Raw genomic sequence first — 19613 nt, forward strand, 5'->3', positions numbered from 1 at the left:
AATGAAAGGGAGGACTGCCATTTGTCATGTATTGCTGGATTTGGTCTGAACACGGCGTTATGGTTCTATAACGACTGACCTCCATTGTAACTTACTGGATTTGTAGACTGCTCTTCGCTTTTGACCATAAGCATACAATCAGTTTTTTACTTGACATCAAGATAATTTGTTGATTCAGTCAACGACAGAAGTCTTGACTCACCTTTAACGTGCTGCTGAGGATCCTGAGCAGGTGAAGCTTGTCGTTGATTTTGTCGTTCTGACAGCGTCTGATGAAGGACGCTCTGAAGTCCTTGCGCTTGGACTGTCCAGTCGGAGACAAGCTGGCCGCTTTCAGGTGGTTGTAGAGACACTCCATCTCATCAGCTGGCTTCTCTGGAAACAGAGAGAGGTCAGTGGGTTAAAGCAGCGGTAGTTATGGTGACCAGGTGTGGTTCCAGGTGTTTACCATGAACAACTTTCTCCTCCTCTTCTTCAACCTGGACCAGAGGGTGGGACGCTCCTCCACCAGCACCGTCCGGCCCGGGGAGGTCAAGCCAGGACAGGTGCTCACTGCCCCCTGAGTCAACTCTTCTTCCTCTTCTGTTCCTACATAAGGTTCCCTCCGACGTACTTCTCCTTCTGCTTTCACTGGTAAATTCACTGGACGGGATTGAAGTGCAGGGTGAGGAGAGAGACGGAAGAACATCTCCCTGGTAGAAGGACATAATGTTTTACAGGCTGTGTGAAGAAACTACGTCAGTGTCCTCAGTTACTCGTCACACTGTTTAACTCACATTTGCAGGATCTGCTGGTTCTGGACAACAGGAAGTCAACGCGTTGTCGTCATCGTCCTGATCGCTGCCTTCGCTGTAGCACTCTGCACGCAGAGAGAATGACAGCAAGTGAATGGAAAGAAGTGACACATAGGAAGAAACAAGTGAACAAGAGGATGAACAATTGAGTAAAAAAGGGAAGAAAGAACCCCATGAAGAAAAAAGAAAGGAAGATTGGAAGAATTAAAGGATAGGAAAATGGAGAAAGGGGAGAAGGGAAAGAGAAAAGAAAGGGAGGAGGAAGCAGGTGTAGAAGAATAGAAGAAGGAAATTAAGATGAAAAGAGCAGACCAAAGGAAGAATGATGAAAAGATAAGTGTAGGAAAAAGAACAAAAGAAAGATGAGAGGAAAGTGTGAGGAAGAAAGGAAGATGTAGGGGAAGAAACAAGTATAGAAGAAAGAGTGATAAAAGAGGAAAGGAATAAAGAAAGAGAGGAAGAAACATGAAATATGCAAGAAAGAATGGTAGAACGAAATAAAGGAAGGAAAGTTTGGAAGAAGAAAGTAAGAGGCCACAGGAAAAAGATGGGAAGAAGGGACCATATGAAGAGTAAAAGGAAGAACCGTTGGGAGAATGATAGAAAGATAGCAAAAAAGGGTAGATGGGGAGAAACGGAAGAAAAGAAGAAGGTAAGAAAGAGAAGAAGGTGCCACAGGAAGAAAGATAGAAAGATGAGAAAAATGGAAAAAGGAAATTAAGATGAAAAGAAGCGAGAATATGAAGAATGAAGATAAGGACGAGGGAGGGTAGAAAGATAGCAAATAAAGAGAGAAGGGATAGAAATAAGGAAAGAAACAAGTGACGTTTAGAAGAAAGATAAGAAGAGGACAACACAGGAAGAAAGATTGAAAAGAAAGACTGCCAGAAAGATGGGAAGATGAGAAAATGGAAGAAGGAAATAAAGATAGAAAGAAGGGACCATATGAAGAATAAAGGGAAGGATGGAAGAAAGATACCAATACATGGAAAAGGGAGATGGAGAGAAGGGGAAGAAAGGAAGTATAGCAGAAAGATAAGAAAGATAGGAAGAAGAGATAAATGGAAGAAGGAAATTAAGATGAAAAGAACCGGCTACAAGACAGTTGAATGAAAGGAAGGAAAGGGGGTAGAAGGATAAAAAGATGGAACCACAGGAGGAAAGACTGGAAGAAGGGTCAAAGGTTTAGAAGCAGGGGAATAAAAAGAAGAGTAGAAAGAAAGCAGTGAGGAAGAAGAAGAGAGAAAAATAATGGAAAGAAACAGAAATATGGGAAGAAGGGACCACAGGAATAATGACAAGATTAAAAAAGTTGAAAGAAAGTTAAATAGTTAGAATGTGAAAGAAAGAGAGCGTGGGAAGAGTTACAGCGAAAGAGTGAAGAAGAGAAGAAATGGAGAAGGAAGTCACCGGATTAAACTACAGATATACGCTTTTTTTTTTTTTGTTGTTATATATTTCGTTTGATTCCTCTGTAGATAACGAACAGATAAGCTGTAAACGTTCTGACCGTCAGTGTTGACCAGACCACATGGCTCGGCCGCCTCCGATAGTTTACTGATCCACCTGCAAACAGACACACTGCCTTTTAAGGCGGCATCTACAACGCATACTGAGCAACAATGACTCATCACATCACAGCAGAAAACAAGAAGTTGATCTAAGAACAAAAAAAAAAAAAACAGTTCGTTAACAGAGGAAGAGGAACTAAATCTATTTTTGTGCTGTTAATGTCATTAGTTCAGAACAAAGTGTCTCAACAACTAACAGTTGGATTGATCTAGTTTGCTGTAGATGTTCATTTCAGTGACCCTGCTGACCTTTTTCCTCCAACACCTCCAACAGCCTAAATGTTCTACTTGTACACAAGAATGACCAAAAAAAAAAAAAAAGGGGGGCCTTAATATTGATATTTCCTCTCGCCTGCCGTCAGTAGTAACATCGGTCACAAAGTGTCTGTGAATCTGATTTGTGGGCTGTTGGGAGAGATCACACACCCAAAAAACTTAAAGTGTGATTGTTTCGACCGTCAGACCTGCAGGAAACACTGTCACTGCTGCAGCTACGGTGAGTCACACATCACAAATTAGCTTCAAGAGGCTTTACAATCTGTACAACATATGACTCAATCTTGTGTCCAGCAGTCCTGACATGTTTTAAGACACATAAGAATACTTTGCTTTGAATAATAATCTGTCTCATATGCTTCCCCCACTAAAAAAACAGAGTTTGTTGCCTAGTTAAAAAATCTTAAAATGACATCTGCAGAATCTATGAATATGCAAACATACATAATGCCTCCTACTTCACTGTGAAGTCTATTCTCAGCTTTTGTGCACTGCAGTCTTCAAGTTCACACATCACACTTGCAGTCTAATTTGCATACTGGATCACGATTGGCTCCAAACTAGTTGTGATGTCACAAATCCTGCTTTGAAGTACCCAGATTATTTCCCCCCTTCAACAGATTAGTTTGAAAAAAAAAAAAGCAGCCTTCTAGTATCATTCTGCACATCACAGTCATTCAAAGCAGTTTATTCTGATATGTCTTAACACACGTCTGGAGGAGATCTTTAAGTTTTAAGAAACAAAATGAAATACTCACTTATTCATCTCTGTGAAGCTCTCTGCAGCGATGAAAATAGTGACAACCAGCGGGTGACTGGCCGTTATGGAGCTGAAACACAACACAGGGCGGTGTTAGTGGTGTAGAATAAAGCTAAATCATCATCTGTTTTTCAAACACATGAGAATGAGTGTAGAAATAGAAGGTTGACAATTTGCAGCACATTTCTCACGACCTAAATTTAACCTATCAGATAATCTCACGCTGTATAAATCAGTTTGGTTTTTTTTAATGCAGCTGGACGTTGATGCAAAGCGGAGCTAAACAAGCCAACCAAGTGTGAAGGATTAGTCAAAAGTGGACTGAGTGTTTGACCACAAAGACACAAAGATTGGTTTTTTTCTTTCCACCCAGACCGGCCTTCGCTTAAACGCCGCACACAGTCAGAAAAACACGTCATACTGTTTCTTCCTGCACTGTTTGGCCTGTTCGATGGTGAAGCCGGACAGGTTGATGAATCCCTCCGCTTTCTCGTCCTGCAGAGAAGAGAAATAAACGTGCTGAGAATCATGCATTTTACTCCCCCCTGCATGTGCATGTGCATGTGTGTGTGTGTGTGTGTGTGTGTGTGTGTGTGTGGGTGCTTCACACCGAACCTTCCTGTGTGACGCTCTCACAGGAAGTACCGGTCTGTATGCTCTTCGCCACATCGGACTGTATATGTGTTATGTTGCTCTGCTTGTGTTGGCCTTTACTGTGGCCTCATTTGTGTCTCGTTGTGTTGAAACTTGATTTAACTTTTTCAAAAGAGACTCGAGATCAAAGAACAAGTCAAGGGACGAAAAGAGAAACTATAACAGTTACAAAAGTGATTAAAACATCAAGTAATAAAGGTTTAAAATCTATTTTGAGAGTTGTTTTGTACTTAAATTTTGTTAAAATAAACTGAATCTAATCTAGATTAGTGCATACATACAGGATATCTAAGGTTAATTAATTATTGGACCATACATTATAGTTACAAGATGTGCTCTACCTGTCCAAAAGTATATGGACACCTGAACATTACACCCACATATTATGTTAGATACATTTGCATTGACCCTCATGTACTGTTCATATTCTGATCCGTCAGTATCCCATTTCTGAACCACAAACTTATCAATACCTCATCAATCATCAATAAATGGGTGATTAATCCTTCATGAAGCTTTCAGAGAGCAGAGTGTATTGTTTAGGTTTTACACTATTCGTTTATGGAGAAAAACATTCACAATCACACTTTATCATGGTCTCCTAAAATTGAAGAACGTATCAGACTGTTATTGAGCGTGAATATTAGGACACTCTCTACATTATGGACAAAAGTGTGTAGCAGCTGCACAAAATTTTTAAAAAAGGGGAGAAGTCATACAATTTCAGGCTAATAAAAAAAGTGTTTCAGGTGTTTTTACTGCTCTCAAATGTAAAAAACAGGTCAAATTTTACCTGAACAATATTTAATAGTAGTATGAGCCAGTTTTTTTAAAGCTGATGGGAAGCACTTGAGCACTTTAAAAATAGCACGTAGAGGTTTTGACTACTAGTAGCGCCATGGGCCATCTGTGTGTGTGTGGGGGAGCAATGCAACACTTGTTCTTTCACCCAGTTTCACACTGATCTGCTGATCGAAAGGTCAACGGCGATGCACAAGCTTGTAAACATGAATGTAAACGATGCACAATTTGAAATATACAAAAACATTATCTTTGTCTTATAAGGAAGAAGATACAATCAACATGTGTTTGACCTCAAGCATAAACACAACGTGTCCTGGTGAGAACCACTGAATGTAAACAGAAATGTGGTCATTTAGTCATCACGGAGCCTTCTGACTCACCATCTTGTCTTTGTACCAGTACAGAGAACTCTTCTGCAGGACAAACCAGTATCTCTTCCATTTGCTTCCCAGGAAGCTGCGGCCCTCCTTCCTGCGGTGGAGCCAGCCCTGACAGTCCACTTTGCCCAGATCTTTGATGGAAATACGCCGCCGACTCATGGCTGCAGCCCGCCTGGAGAGGACGATAGCGGATCAAACTAATTCATACGTCTCCATATAGGATGTGGCGTGTTATCTGTCTGCAGTGATAAGTCCTTCAGCAAGGCCACGCTATCGTTTAATCATTCAGGCTCCAACCCTCAACTGATAATCAAAAACTGAACCACTAAAAGGATCTTGTGGTGAGAATGAGTTTTCGATTACTGTGTCAAAGGACAATAATGAACGAAACTGTTAAAGGACGGGTTCACAATTTTTCAAGTGTGTTTTAAAATAGCAGTCAGGAGCCCAAATACACATTGAAACATGTTTTTCTCTCTATAATCATTCCTCCTGTTCATACTGACCATTAGAAGATCCCTTTATAATGCATTTACAATGGAAGTGATGGAGGACAAGATCCACAGTCCTCCTTCTGTGCAGAAATGTATTTAAAAGTTTATCTGAAGCTAATATGAAGCTTCAGTGTCCAAATGAGTCAAATCGAGTAGATATCTTTCAACGTTACAGTCTTTTTAGTGCCAAAGTCCCTCTTTTTGTTACTATACTTCCACCTGCAGCTCAACAGGGAAACACTGTCCGAGGAAACACAAAGAGGAAATTTGATGCTAAAAAGACTGTAAATGTGTCAGATATCCACTTGATATGACTAACTCAGACTGCTGAAGACTCATATAAGCTTCACATCAACTTTTAAATGACTGTGTGGACACACTGTGGATTTTGGCCTCCATCACTTACATTGAAAGCACATTTGAAGGATCTTTTAATATCCAGTATGAACAGGAGGAATGATTACAGCGAGGAAAACCTCTTTCACTGTTCATATGGACACCTGACTGTTGCTTTAAGACACACTTTAAAAAATGTGAACCTGTCCTTTAATGGCAGTGGCAGGTTTGTAGCTGGTAACACCATAACGACACATATATAAAAAGTGCATTTATCAGCCTATAAACTGGGTAAACTGACTTGTACTGTGACTTGTTCACAAGTCTAACGACTTCTGCAAACGAGGTGATTAAAAAATGCATTCCTCATGGCAACAGCTTAAAGTTGACACAGTGGACAACACGTGTGGTAACATTGATGATTGTGCAAAAATAAGACCGTGCGATTGGTTCTCGTTCTTTCAATAAAGGGATGTAAACCAGCAGATAAATGACCAGGTTTTGATAAAAGAGTTAAAACATTGTCAGTATTATATAAAGCACCGTGCAGATAGTTTTAACTTTAACTTAAATATAATGGAGGGAATTTTAACTTTGGTAAAAATGTTCAAAAATGCATTTAAAAAACCTTGTATAGCAATAGTATTTATCTGCATTAAAATGACATTAGATTTTTGCTCTCATGGAATAAACAGCAGTAGAAAAGCTAAAAGTGATCGTACCTGCAGTCTGGACGTCCAGCAGTGTGTTGTGTTGACAGCAGAGTGACGTGCAGCAGAGGAGGAACTTGAGTTTCTAAAGCGCTGCCGGGTAAAACTCATACTTCAAGCCAGAAACCACAAAGTCAGAATAACACTCACACGTACAGACGCCACATCATCCTTCCTGTTTCACACGTTCTTCATGATTCTTCTGCTCTCATCTGCTTCTCAGACCCCGTTCAGAAACTTCCTCTTTGTTGTAATGAACAAAAAAAACGTTTCTGCTGCTGCTGCTGTTCAGATAATCTCCAGTTATCTGTCACAGATGAGACCGTAGGTGGATAAAACATGCGGTTTCAGTATCTTCGACCTGCCGGCTATTTGTGTTTGATCTCACACAAGCTGTCTCCAACTGTCTGCAGCTTCAGATGTCTTTCTTGTAACCGAATCATGGTTCCTCTTAATAGAAAATAAATTAAATAACAACCTTTTCTGTCACTTATCATGCAGTGAAATGTGTTCTTGCATGTAGGTTTGATTGGCTTAAATACTTTTATGTCTAGAAGCCTCATTTTGCACCAGATCTTCTTTGAATTGTGCTCATTTGTGCTCAAAGAAACAGCAGGGACTGAAAACAGCCTCCTGGAGGAGAGAAATGTCACATTCAGGTGGTCGATTTGACCTTAACTATGATTTCAAAGACTTTACATTTGTTTTTACATCTTACTGTTTGTAAAGGTTTATTAAGTTCAAATTCACTGCAGCTCTGGAGGACAATTATTCATGTTAGTATTGATATAAATCAGTTTGTCTGATCAAAATGATCACATGACAAAAATAGATATTGTTTGTTTTTTTACTTAAAGTAATACTGGTGTCGTCCACTAGATGACGCCATTAGCTCTGTAAATGCTTCAGACTTGAACTTGGTTCATTTAACTACATCAGCATCTAGTGGTGGAAAGTCAAAGTACTTTTACTCAAGTACTACACTAATGTAGGTACATTTGAGGTAGTTGTACTTTACTTGATGCTACTTTATTCTTCCACTCCACTACATTTCAGAGGGAAATATTGTACTTTCTACTCCACTACATTTATTTGACAGCTTTAGTTACTTTTCAGATGAAGATTTGACACAATGGATAATATAACAAGCTTTTAAAATACAACACATTGTTAAAGATGAAACCAGTGGTTTCCAACCTTTTTGTCTTTTGACGTCTTACAAAAAGCAGTGTGTAGTCGGGGTCACATTTCACATGTCTATGAGTTGTTAACAGCTCCACCAAATAGTGATTTTTCCCTCTAAACTTCTCACATGCTTTCATTTCAATAAATGATCAAATGATCCAATATTTCAGCAAAAATCAAAGATTAGAGAAAAAGTCCAAAACCTGAAAACAGATTTGTGTATCAGAACTTTGTTTTATCTTCTTTCCTCTCCCATTAATCATCTCACCACCCCTCAGATTTATCTGCTGACCCTTTGGAGGGGCCGACCCCTAGGTTGGGAACCACTGGACTAAACTAGTTAACTGTATATAAAGTAGTGTAAACTAGCTCCACCTCCAGCAGCTACAACAGTAACATGCTGCTCTAACACTGATGCTTCACTATTAATAATCTAATGATGTCATATATAATAATATATCAGTCAGAGGGACCAAACCACTACTTTTACTGCAATACTTTAACTACATCAAGCTCATAATACTTATGTACTTTTACTGCAATACTTAAACTACATCAAGCTCATAATACTTATGTACTTTTACTGTAGTAGGATTTTTCATGTAGGACTTTTACTTGTAATGGAGTATTTTTACATTGCTGTATTGGTACTTTTACTTAAGTAAAGGATCTGAGTACTTCACCTTCACCTCTTCCAGTAACTTTAACTAAATGTCTTTCTGTGAACACTTTTTCCTTTTTTCCTTCATGAAGCACAATATATAATATATAACATTTTTGATGATTAGTTTTCACTATTGCATATAAAACACTAGAAACATTAAATTGGGGCTGTGATCCCAGTATGAACATTGTCAATGAACTCAATGTCTCAATAAAGTATATCAACAAAGAAGCTTTTAAAATAAATTGAATTTTATTTCATATATTCTTCACGAGTTAAAAGCATCACAGAGGCATCAAACTGCAGAACTCAGAGATCATTCAGTTTGACGAGACCTTTACAAATAAATCATCATCCAAAACTGATAAAAATCCTGAACAATAAACATATAAAATGATGAATTTTATCCTTAAAGTGAGACTATGTAACTTTTGCAGACATTGTGGCCAAAAGTAGCAGTTACAGGATAAGATCCTCTTCATTTAGTTGCTTTGAAGACACCATTATTTGGTAGAACAGGATCACAAGCAGAGAATAGTTGCTAACTGACTCAGTAATGTCAATTACACAGCAATATCTATTGTATACCTGTGTAAAGTTTTGCTAACATGAGCTAATGTTAGCCACCATGAGCTACTGGTCATACCAGACCCAGTAGGGCTTTCAAAGGACCCGTGTGAAGGATTTAGTGACATCTAGTGGTGAGGTTGCAGATTGCAACTAACTGACTAAGCAACTTTCTATTTGTGAGGTAAAGAAATGTATATTTCTTCTTTAAAAAGTTACAAGTCTCACTTTAAGATATAAATGTTATGTTCAGAAACCAAAACTGTTTATTTCCACATATTTATTACATATTTCCACATTTGCAGCAAAGAACATATTTTGTGATATTTACAGTTTGTGTTACACTCTGATATTCTTTTGTACAAGCTTCAGAGCTTTTTGCATAATGTCTCGTTAGTATAAAGGCACCTAAGATGAACCAAAAACACTCTACAAAAGTAAAAGGAGCTCCTCAGATTGTAACTATCAGAGGATCGGAGACGGTTCCTTGAGGAACTCCTCAAAGTTTTTCATAATGGTACTGAAAGAAACCTCAAACACACAGTTCTTCAAATAAACTTAAGAGGAACAGTTGAAGGTTTTTTTAGAGTGCAGTGAGCCACACCTTGAAATACTTAACATCAGTTAGTTTTACCTGAAATTTAAAGCAGCTTCCAGCAGACCGGTGTCAAAGTATTTGCAGACGACTCTGCCAGACAACGGCAGCAGCAGTTTGAAAGAAAAAAAAAAAAAAAAAAAGAACACAAGTGTCGGTTTAAGATTTAAACGAATTAATTTAAAAAGGTAAAATCAAACACTTCAAATTTTTCTCTCAAACCCAAATTTAAGCAAAAATTCGAACATTTTCTGTTGTTCTGGCATCAACGGCGTAGCTTCACCGGCTGCTGCGAGTGTTCACGTTTTCCTGAGTTTGAGTCCTTTTGATCATGACAATTTAATACATATTTAGGAGTTTTTACATTATGTATTGTTACAGGAAAGGCATAATATAGATTTTTATTTACAATAACTTTAAGACTGCTTTCTTAAAATGCATGTAAGTGATAAAAAAAACCCTGCTGGTAAACTTTGGTTAATTAGCATTTTATTAATGTTCTTATTTGCCAGAATCCCTTTGACTGTTTAAGCATTTTGTTACTATAGCTTTATTTCTCTTAAAAATAAAAGTTTATACTGTTATTACTGTTGTAACAAGATTTGAGCGAGGCTTCAGAAAATATTTAGTAACAATGTTCAGCTTTTGTATATCTTTTTTTTTTTTAATCTTCTCATAAACTGATATACTCTGAAAAGCACACGTTTCCGAGATAAATGACTGAAATTCAGTTTGCAGCGATGAAGTAAGAACAATCTATAAAAGATGCAACGTATTTACAAACTGTTTTGTCCAGAAATGAACTGAAAGTCTTGAGACGGGAGGCACTGACGGCTCCTGAGACTGAGAGGAAAAAGGTGCTCTGATGTTTAGAAATGTTTCACCATTTTTAAACAAAAAAAAAATACACTGAAGTTCAAGATTATTCGCTCTTTGAATCCGAGTCTCACGGTCGAGGCTTCGCAGGCTCTGATGGGTTTGGATCATTAAGATTTTTTTAAAATTTCTGTTTACTGATTCTTGTCACATAAAACCGATCAAGAAAAGAAATCAAAACCTGCTGAAAACAAAAACCAGCTTGATTTTCAGCAGATTTCAGCAGATATAACGAGGTATTTTGTGATTTTTTTGAGGGGCGTTTAAAAGGTCAAAAAAATAAAAGCACAAATGTTTCTATGCACAAGCTGAATGTTGACTGTTTTCCACTCAGCAGATCCAGACTTTGCTATTGAAATGTTGATTTCAGTATTCAAAAAGCAACATTTAAAAAGTATGTTTATGTTTTATATATATATATATATATATATATATATATATATATATATCACTGATTCAAACTTCCATAGACTTTAATTACAGGAGAGTTTTCTGAATACTTTCATCTGTATTGTGAAGGAAAATGTCCAGATTGTGTCCAGAGTTCATACAAGATTTTGAGGTTTTCAGCAGCTTCTAGTTAAGTGTCTTTAAGGCTTAAAGGAGAGGTATGTGTCAGATATGCGTTTGCCTTGATTAAGTCACAAACTGTCAACTCAGCTGTGGTAGTTTCTGCGCTCCTCTTTTGAACAAATCAGGACTTTCCGACTCCAGTAAGTGACACAGACGGCAGCAGGCGGTGAAGTCAAACTTCGGGGCTTCAAAAAACGTCTCTTCAAAAAAAAAAACTGCGAGAGTGACGTCACAGACGCTCCGTACATGTTCTCATTCAGTCTGTGGATGGACCAGATGAACTGCAGCAACCAAACTGTAAAAACATTTACATCCACTGAGCCGACCGTAAAATGTCCTGAACTGTGTCCCAGCTCAGCTCCACTACTTCACAAACTGGAGCTAATGCTTATCAGTTTAATCTTCAAAATTTAAAAGTCAATAGGAAATTGAGCAATGTAATAAAAATTTTTGTCCATGCAATCAAAATTTGACCTTTTCAGTTTACAAAATCAATTCTTGCTTGTCAAAATCTGGCACCTACATTACCCACAATGCAACTTGACCGCTGAAAGTTCAGTAGGAGATTCTGGTGTGTTATGCTAGTAGCTGCTAATGTAGCCTGGAGCTGCTAGCCTCCAGCACAGATGAGGAGCTACAGATGTCTGCTAACCTCACTTCTCTCTAAAACTTGTCGTCTTCAAAAGGCTTTAAGCTAATTTTTTACACATATGCAGCAGAGTTCTCCTTTAAGTTGCTTTTTAAAAGCAGAAAATCACAAGTCAGCAGGTGTCAGAGGGGGAAGACGGCTTTAAAATTTAATTACATTTTCTATAAACTTCCTACGATTGATTATCTAAATGAAAAATTAAACTGATAAGCGTCATTAACTCTCCAGTATGAAGCTCATAGAGACAACTCACATGAAAAATCAAAACGGTCTTCGTCAAAAAAACAAGTAACTCAGAAAAACACAGCTGCTCCGTGATGTCGCAGGTTTTCTTCTTTGCTGTATTTTTGACTGTTTAGACCTCCTCCACCACAATTGATTCATTCCAGAAGTTGTAATTTTTTAATTATTCGCTGGGTTCTCAGATGCTGAAGACCTTTAGAGAACACATGACCTGCTGTGGGAGCCAGATGAGAAGAATTCGTCCTATCTGATGGAAATTTTAAACCATGTTAAGACAGAATCAGTGGCTGAGCAGCCTGAGACGAGCCAGCCAGCCGCCGAGCAGCGACGTCGACTGTTTGGTCGCGGCCGGAGGAGGAGAAACGGCGGCGGCGGCGGAGGTGGAGGCAGCGGACTTTTTGGACGCCGCTTCCTGGTAAGGGATGGTGGCGGTGTTGTGCAGATCGGCGTTGATGAAGCACTGGCTGCCTCTGATGTGGTCGACGCCGCGGATAGACGGGTGACCTCGGTAAGGCAGAGGGTAATGCGGCTCCTCCTCTGTGATGGCGCTGATCCCCTCGTTACTCAGGTATCTGTGAAGGATGTCCTGCCCTGTTCACGAGAGGAGACGAGTTAACAAGTCGGTATGTTTATCGTATGTGTTTTAACATGTCTTACCCCTTTTTCCCCTTAGATGACCACAATGGAAATAAGCTTTTAGCTTGTAGCTGTCAGGACTGAGTGACTGCAGTCTTGAGTGTATTTTAATTGTTGTCAAATAAATCTAAATCTACGTTTTGGCCACTTGGGGGCAGTGGAAACAAGCAGTGTAACATTTTAAGTTGATATGTTGAACTTGTTAGCAAACAGTTGCTTATTTCCACATCAAGCAGTTACAGAGAAACATTATCATTCATCTGGAGACGTGTTTCTGTCCAATATTCACTCTCTGTTAGTTCTGTTTTTACTCTCTACCAACTCCTGAGGGAAATATCTGGCTCTTTAGCTGCTAAATGCTCCACTATGTTCACCAGCTAGTCTACAGCTAACTGTTTGTTTGCTGTTTGGTGTTTAGCAGGTAGTGTACAGCGGCTTTTTAGAGTTTTTTCTCTGGAAACAGCTGCCTGCTGCGGCCAAAAATGACACTATGAGAGCCCTGAGAGTGAACCACAACAGTAAAGTTGCAGCCAGACAGATAAACATTGAGCTGAAACTCACTATTGTGTGTTTTTTGTAGATTTTATGATTTTTATTGGCATATTGCAGAAGTGACTCCACCCTTTAACACCACCGTACAATCAGACTGGAGTGAGTGTTTCTATAGTCGCCATGACTCCAACAGAGTGAGACGTCTTGTCTTTAGCTAATCACATCATATCACTTTCATAATTTTCCCAGTTTCTCACTTTCATTCATATCAAATCTAAAATTTAAGCTTATAAACTGAATAGTTCTGAACCAGGACTTTAAGTATTTGGATCAGGAAGCTTGTGAAAAATAATTTAGTGGATTTCATCTGTTATTTCAATGTATCAGGTATTTAATCAACATGCAGATAAATAAAAGTATCCGAGTACAGAGACCAGATCTAGATGACGAGGGGAAGAGAATCGACCAGTAAGATGAGAGAATTGGTTTTATTTTCACAAGAGTTTCATTTGTTTTGAGGATTTTCTTGATTTAAGCGATATCTTAAAATGAATCAAGTCTTGTAAATTCTTTCAAAACTTAAAGACAAAACTTGAAACGTCAGCTCTCAGTTTATTCTGTTGCGTCAGTGGAAAACCGCTTCAGCATGTTGTTCAACTCTTAATGTTTCTTTATTTAACTCAAAAATCCATTAACAGCCCGTTATCTCGGACAAACCGCAAACACACACACACACACACACATTGAAATCCACACAGTGTGTTCCTGAAGGTGAAATGTTATAAGAGTGAAATCAGCTCTTTGGATGCAGCGGCAGCTCTCCGCGTTAATGATCGACGAGGTAAAAATTCAAAGCACGCAGCCCGTCCTGCTGCGGTTTGTCCTCGGCTGTAAACGAGGCAGACAGACGGCCGTTACTGATAACGGTTAGATTACAGGCGTCTGGCTCAGCTGACCAGGTGGAGCTTACCTTTCCTTCCCTGAGCTCCGGGCCTGCAGGACGGGTTGGACACGCCCGACAGAGACTCCACCGGCATGGAGACGGGTCGAGGTTTACCTGCAGACCGTACAGAGAGGAGAAAACAAAAGAATTTAAAAAAGAAATCTTCTTTTTCTGTGCGTATATTCAGTTTTTCTCTCTCTCACTACTCTGATCTGATCTTTTGTGGTGATTCTTAGACTTTAAAGTTCATAATTTTCATGCTCCCATTAAAAAAAGAATGTTTTAAGCAGCTTTATGTGGAAGAATTTATCAGAGTTTCTTATTTCTAGATGCAGCTCAGGTCCGTTCGGATGTTTGTGTGATTTATTTTTAATTAAAAGTAGGTTCAGACTGCATCTTTATAATCCATATAAAATAAGAAGGAAAATTGAATATTCACATGATAACATAACATGCCTCTGATTGTTTTGGTCATTTGGTAAAATTTGGTTTATGCCATTAAAATAAAGACTTAGATCAGGCTGCAACTAATGATCATTTTCATTATTGTTTAATCTGTCCATCTGTCATATTTCAATTAATCAGGTAATGGTTTCATCTGTAAAAAGTCTAAAAATTGTAGAAAAACACCTGTTATAATTACCCAGACGTCCCAAATGTTTGGTTTTGTGCAACAAACAGTCAAAACCCCAAAGAAAAAAGTGCCGAAGTGCCATAAAACTGGATATTATCAGCCTGAAGCTGCTGTTCTGTGTTTGTGTTTTAGATCTTGAGACTGAGAACATTTTGTCGTTTGCACTCACAGCGTGAAGAGGAGCGCTGTCTGAGGCGGACAGGGATCGGCTGGTTTACGTCAGCCGTATGATTGACGGACGTCCTGCGGTCGTCGGCGACAGTGAAGCGTCGCCGTACGTCCGCATCCAGACACGAGTTGGGAGACTTGGACCTCATTTTCACACCTGGGTTCACGTTCATGTTCCCGTCTCTTTAGAGAGAGAGAAAAGAGAAACAAACGCTCAGCATTGTGGGTAAATCAGAAGTTAAGTGGATGAAGTGTTGGATCGGCGTTGTACTCACAGTGGTACGTACGGCGCCGCAGGGGGAGGAGGGATGTACAGATCCAAGACAGCTGTCTTCCCTCTCTTTCCTGGTGCGTCTGAGGTTTCAGGATGTCGAAGTCTGTGGAGACCTGGAGCTCCCTGAGAGGTCTGGATAAAAAAAAGAGAAAGACGTATTATTTCTCTGCAGCTGGTAGATTTCATTTTAACAACCAAACCTCCTTTCCTCGAGTCCAGTATTCCTTTATGATCGACGAGCAGAAGGTTAAAAAGTAAACATTCAAACTCCTGACTTTCTCCTGACTCCAGCTTTTCTTTAAAGACAGACTAACAACAGCAGAGGACGTGACATTTCTTCTGATGGCGTTTATCATAAAATAACAGTAAGACGTTTCGGTTTGAGAGGAGAAACCGCAGACGAGGCTCTTCTGTTTCCTTCCTCTCCTCCAAAGCTGCTGTATTTCTATAAACACAGGAACTTCACTCTGCTTCTTTTTTCTTTTTTTTTTTTTTGCTTCGTCCACGTCTGAAGGAGATTAAAGGACGAGTTCACAGTGTTTAAGTCAACAGTCAGGAGCTCAAATTAACACATTGGAACAGGTTTTTCATGCTGTCATCATTCCTCCTGTTCATACCGAGCATTAGAAGATCCCTTCATACCCCCTACAGTGACTCTTTTTAAAAATGAAACTACACATCAGCTGTTTTTAAAGATGCATGTCTTCAGTAGGAACCAATGAGCTTGAAGCTGAGACACATGGTTGGTTTCAGTGTTTTCATTTGGTTTGTTGACAGTCAGTAGTTAGTTAGAAACCCGTACAGAGGAGAGTCATTCTGCTCCTACGAGAGTAAAACATCAGGAAACTTTTCATCACAGAGGCTGGAACAATGGACAAAGAGGGTGTAACATGTTTGACCAAAAAAAGAGTTACTGGTAATAACCTGCTAAAGGATTACTTCATTAATCTATTAAATCAGTTAAACCAGATGGTGACCATTTGGATGATCAATTCAGGTTATTTCAAAAGTAAACATATCAGCTGTGAAGATGTGCTCCCTTCCTTTCATATCAATAAACTACAGACATTATTGGTTTTTTCACTGCTGATCATCAAAATGTTGCAGAAATCACTTTGGACTCTGGTTACTGGTGATGAGACGCTGCAACTACGAATAACTTTCATCATATATTCATTTAGTGATTTATATTTAAAGATTACTTTCAAATATGTAGTCTATAAAATGTTCCAAAACCCAAATATATTCAATTTACTATGATATAAAAACAGAGAAAAGCAGCAAATCCACATTTAAGAAGCAGAAAATGTTTAAACAATTATCAAAATGATTTAATCAGATCTGGTGTTATGGTGCCAAACAATCAAAATATTCACAAAAATCAAGTAATCATAAATAATAAATAATAGAAATTTACAATAACAACATTAAATAAAGGGTTCAATGTTCATTTTTGACATTTTATATCTAAATAATTAAGTAAAAATGAAAAATCAGCAGTAAAATCAATCCAAATGATAATATATTTGTAAGGTGATGACGGGTCGAGTGTAAACAGTGGAGACGATTCAAGATGACCTTTGACCTGAACGGGAGGGAGCGACGGCGAGGTACAGACAGACTGACTTCACATCTGTTTTGATATCCGAGATTAGAGCCTGAATGCATCGAACCGCATTTAGGGAGCCTATCTTCTTTAAACACACACATCCTGGAGCTCCGTCAACACAAAAACCCCCTCAGAGTTGTCACATTGTGGAGTAACCAATGAGTCACCTTCCAAAGATGTCTGACATCAACTCAGTTTAGTGTTTAGAGTGTTTTGCTTTGCCTTTTTTTTTTTTGAACAGGAAGAGTGAAGAAGGGATCCATTGTTCACACACCCACCTCAGGCCAGCAGCAGACTGGGTGGCTGCTGTATTTTCTACTGGGATCGGATCACAAACAGGAATAGAAACAGTAGAAACTAAAAGCTACGATGACAGACGGAGAATTCACCTACAGGAGCTTTATTTAACCTATCTGCTTTACCTAGTCGCACCTCTGAAAGTCTAAAGATTAAAAATATCTCCTTTACTTCTTCCTCCTCTACTATTACTCTACATAAACATCTCATCCTCTTTATCCTCAGTTTGAGACTCTGAACTCTTCAGGGTGTCATTTAAAGCTAAATTCATTCGTTTTTTTAGACCACTTAAGGTCAGGACGCCACAACAAACTGAACCTCAAAGCCACGTTTGACACAATAAGGCCTTTTAAAGTGAACTTCTGCATCCAGCGGTTACGGAGCAACATCATCATTCATGTGGAGTCTTGTTTCTGTCCAGCTGGTGAATCTAAGTCCAATATTCACTCTCTTTTAGCTCTGTTTTTGCTCTCTACCAACTCCTGAGGCAAACATTTGGCTCTTTATCTGCTAAATGCTCCACTATGTTCACCAGCTAGTCTGCAGCTAACTGTGTCTGTTTGCCGTTTGGTGCTGAGCAGGTGGTGTCCTGAGGCTTTATGAGAGCTGGAAACGGTGCTGATGAAAGCAGTGAGAGTGAACCGGTGCTGTAAAATCAAAATGTTTGAGGAGGCGTCTCACCTGTACGAGGGGGGGTCTCCAGCGCAGGTTTTTCAGCGGAGCGGGCGCAAAGCCTCCTGAGGTCCCAGAAGGCCTCTTCTTCACCACCAGGGTGACGCCTCCGGACTCTCCCCTCAGCTTCTCCACCAGGTGCTTCAGCTGCCAGCCCACCTGGACCAATCACAGAGCAGAACTCTGAGCCGTAGCGATCTCTGCAGCCTCTAGAGGGCACTAGCAGGAATTTAGACTTCAAGCACGAACTTCAGTGGTGTAAAAACCCTCCCGAGTTCCATGTGTGGTTATAACATCTCATGTTTTTGACTCACCACCGTCTGTCTGTTGACCTGAACGACTTCGTCTCCAGCATGAATCCTCTGAGTTTTATCAGCGGGAGACTGAGAGGCAGACAGAGAATCAGGGTTTGACTCATGTTAGGAGGTAAACCGAAGGGAGTCATCAAACACAACAAAGACGGGAAAGTCAGCACACGACACACTCACACATCTCTGATACTGTTTCACCAGAAAAGCAGCTTTTTCAGATGTGTTTCCACCTAAGAAGAGAACTTCTGCAAGTGTTCACCAAATTAAATGTAAGACTTTGAAGTTGTACGTTTTCTACAGCCATACCGGTCAGAAATGACAGTAAAACTATTCAGGTACTGATCAGCTGTACAAAACAATTATTCCTAGTAATATAATTAATCAATTAGCACGACCTGGACCCAGATAAGTGGCAGGAAATTGATGGACGGATAATCAATTATAAAATAACTACAGTTAACTTAAGCTAAAATCAACACTTTATGAATAGATAAACTTCCTCGCTGCTGTTTCTAGCAGTAGAGACAGTGTTTGCTGCAGGTCTGATTGTGTTTGCTGCAGCACAATCCGCTGCTGCACCGTCTCACTTGTAGTTTATAGATGTAAAACCAAGTGGCAACCACCACGGTTTGAGGCTGAAGCCGACGTGGAAGAACTTTTAAGTGCCACTGACCGCTTCGGAAAGTGTCAACTTCTCTCTAGAAATACTGAGTCATTATTTTTTTTGACACCCTGCGCTCCTTATCTGGAAGGCTCCGAACAGAAAAGATGGCTCCAATGAAACCAACGGATGACGTCACACCTCGCTACGTCCATCTTTATATACAGTCTATGTGTTGAATATCAATTATATACAAAAACATTTATAACTTTTTGTTGAAGGAGCTGGATTCACTGCTTTCTTAAACATTTTTTTACAGCTGCAGATGCTGTGAAGGAACATTGATGGTCTGAAAGTGTCACAAAAACAAACTGAACATTGTTGACATGACTTTTAAGACCACAGCTGGACTAAATGTCTGGAAACAGCTTTTTTTTTTTTTTTAACCACAGTCCAACAGCAGTTGTGACAAAGAACCAGCAGCACACTCACGTTTTCTGTTGTTCCTGTGATGACGTGCAGCCCGTCGTAGGTGGATTTGATGTAAATCCCCTGTGAGATTAAACAGATTTGAAGGATTCAGCGTTTGAGACTGTGTATATGAATCCTGTATATAAATGCACAGCATGTGGTTTCTCTATAATACCTCGCTGCAGTGGCGGTTGTGGGCTTCTCCTTTTTGGACCTACATCTGTTTCTGTTTTTGACTCTGTGTTGATTGTGGTTCATGTTGCAGCTCTAAAATACCTGTTAGTGTTTCTCAGGGGAAGTCGGGTCAAATTGTAGGTTTTCTTTTTACAGCTCTTGGTATTTATCTGACAGTGTCGTCCTGCTGATGTGGTCTG

The 19613-nt window shown here is 39.4% G+C and overlaps 1 protein-coding gene across 1 annotated transcript in view; it reads right to left on the reverse strand.

The window, feature by feature from the left end:
- The window catches only part of LOC137169880 (connector enhancer of kinase suppressor of ras 3-like), a 60367-nt gene that overhangs the window by 3518 nt on the left and 37236 nt on the right, over nucleotides 1-19613 (reverse strand). The window contains exons 7-21 of the mRNA XM_067573289.1: nucleotides 19261-19320; nucleotides 18171-18239; nucleotides 17866-18015; nucleotides 15280-15410; nucleotides 15006-15187; nucleotides 14230-14316; nucleotides 12414-12722; nucleotides 6792-6885; nucleotides 5240-5411; nucleotides 3823-3896; nucleotides 3400-3471; nucleotides 2305-2360; nucleotides 777-859; nucleotides 449-692; nucleotides 203-375 (exon numbers count right to left, since the gene is read on the reverse strand). Of these exons, the coding sequence (XP_067429390.1) occupies nucleotides 203-375; nucleotides 449-692; nucleotides 777-859; nucleotides 2305-2360; nucleotides 3400-3471; nucleotides 3823-3896; nucleotides 5240-5411; nucleotides 6792-6885; nucleotides 12414-12722; nucleotides 14230-14316; nucleotides 15006-15187; nucleotides 15280-15410; nucleotides 17866-18015; nucleotides 18171-18239; nucleotides 19261-19320 (1956 nt within the window). The remainder of the gene's footprint in view (nucleotides 1-202; nucleotides 376-448; nucleotides 693-776; nucleotides 860-2304; nucleotides 2361-3399; nucleotides 3472-3822; nucleotides 3897-5239; nucleotides 5412-6791; nucleotides 6886-12413; nucleotides 12723-14229; nucleotides 14317-15005; nucleotides 15188-15279; nucleotides 15411-17865; nucleotides 18016-18170; nucleotides 18240-19260; nucleotides 19321-19613) is intronic.

Source organism: Thunnus thynnus, chromosome 18 (assembly GCF_963924715.1).
Source record: "Thunnus thynnus chromosome 18, fThuThy2.1, whole genome shotgun sequence".
In the NCBI taxonomy this organism is placed as follows: Eukaryota; Metazoa; Chordata; class Actinopteri; order Scombriformes; family Scombridae; genus Thunnus; species Thunnus thynnus.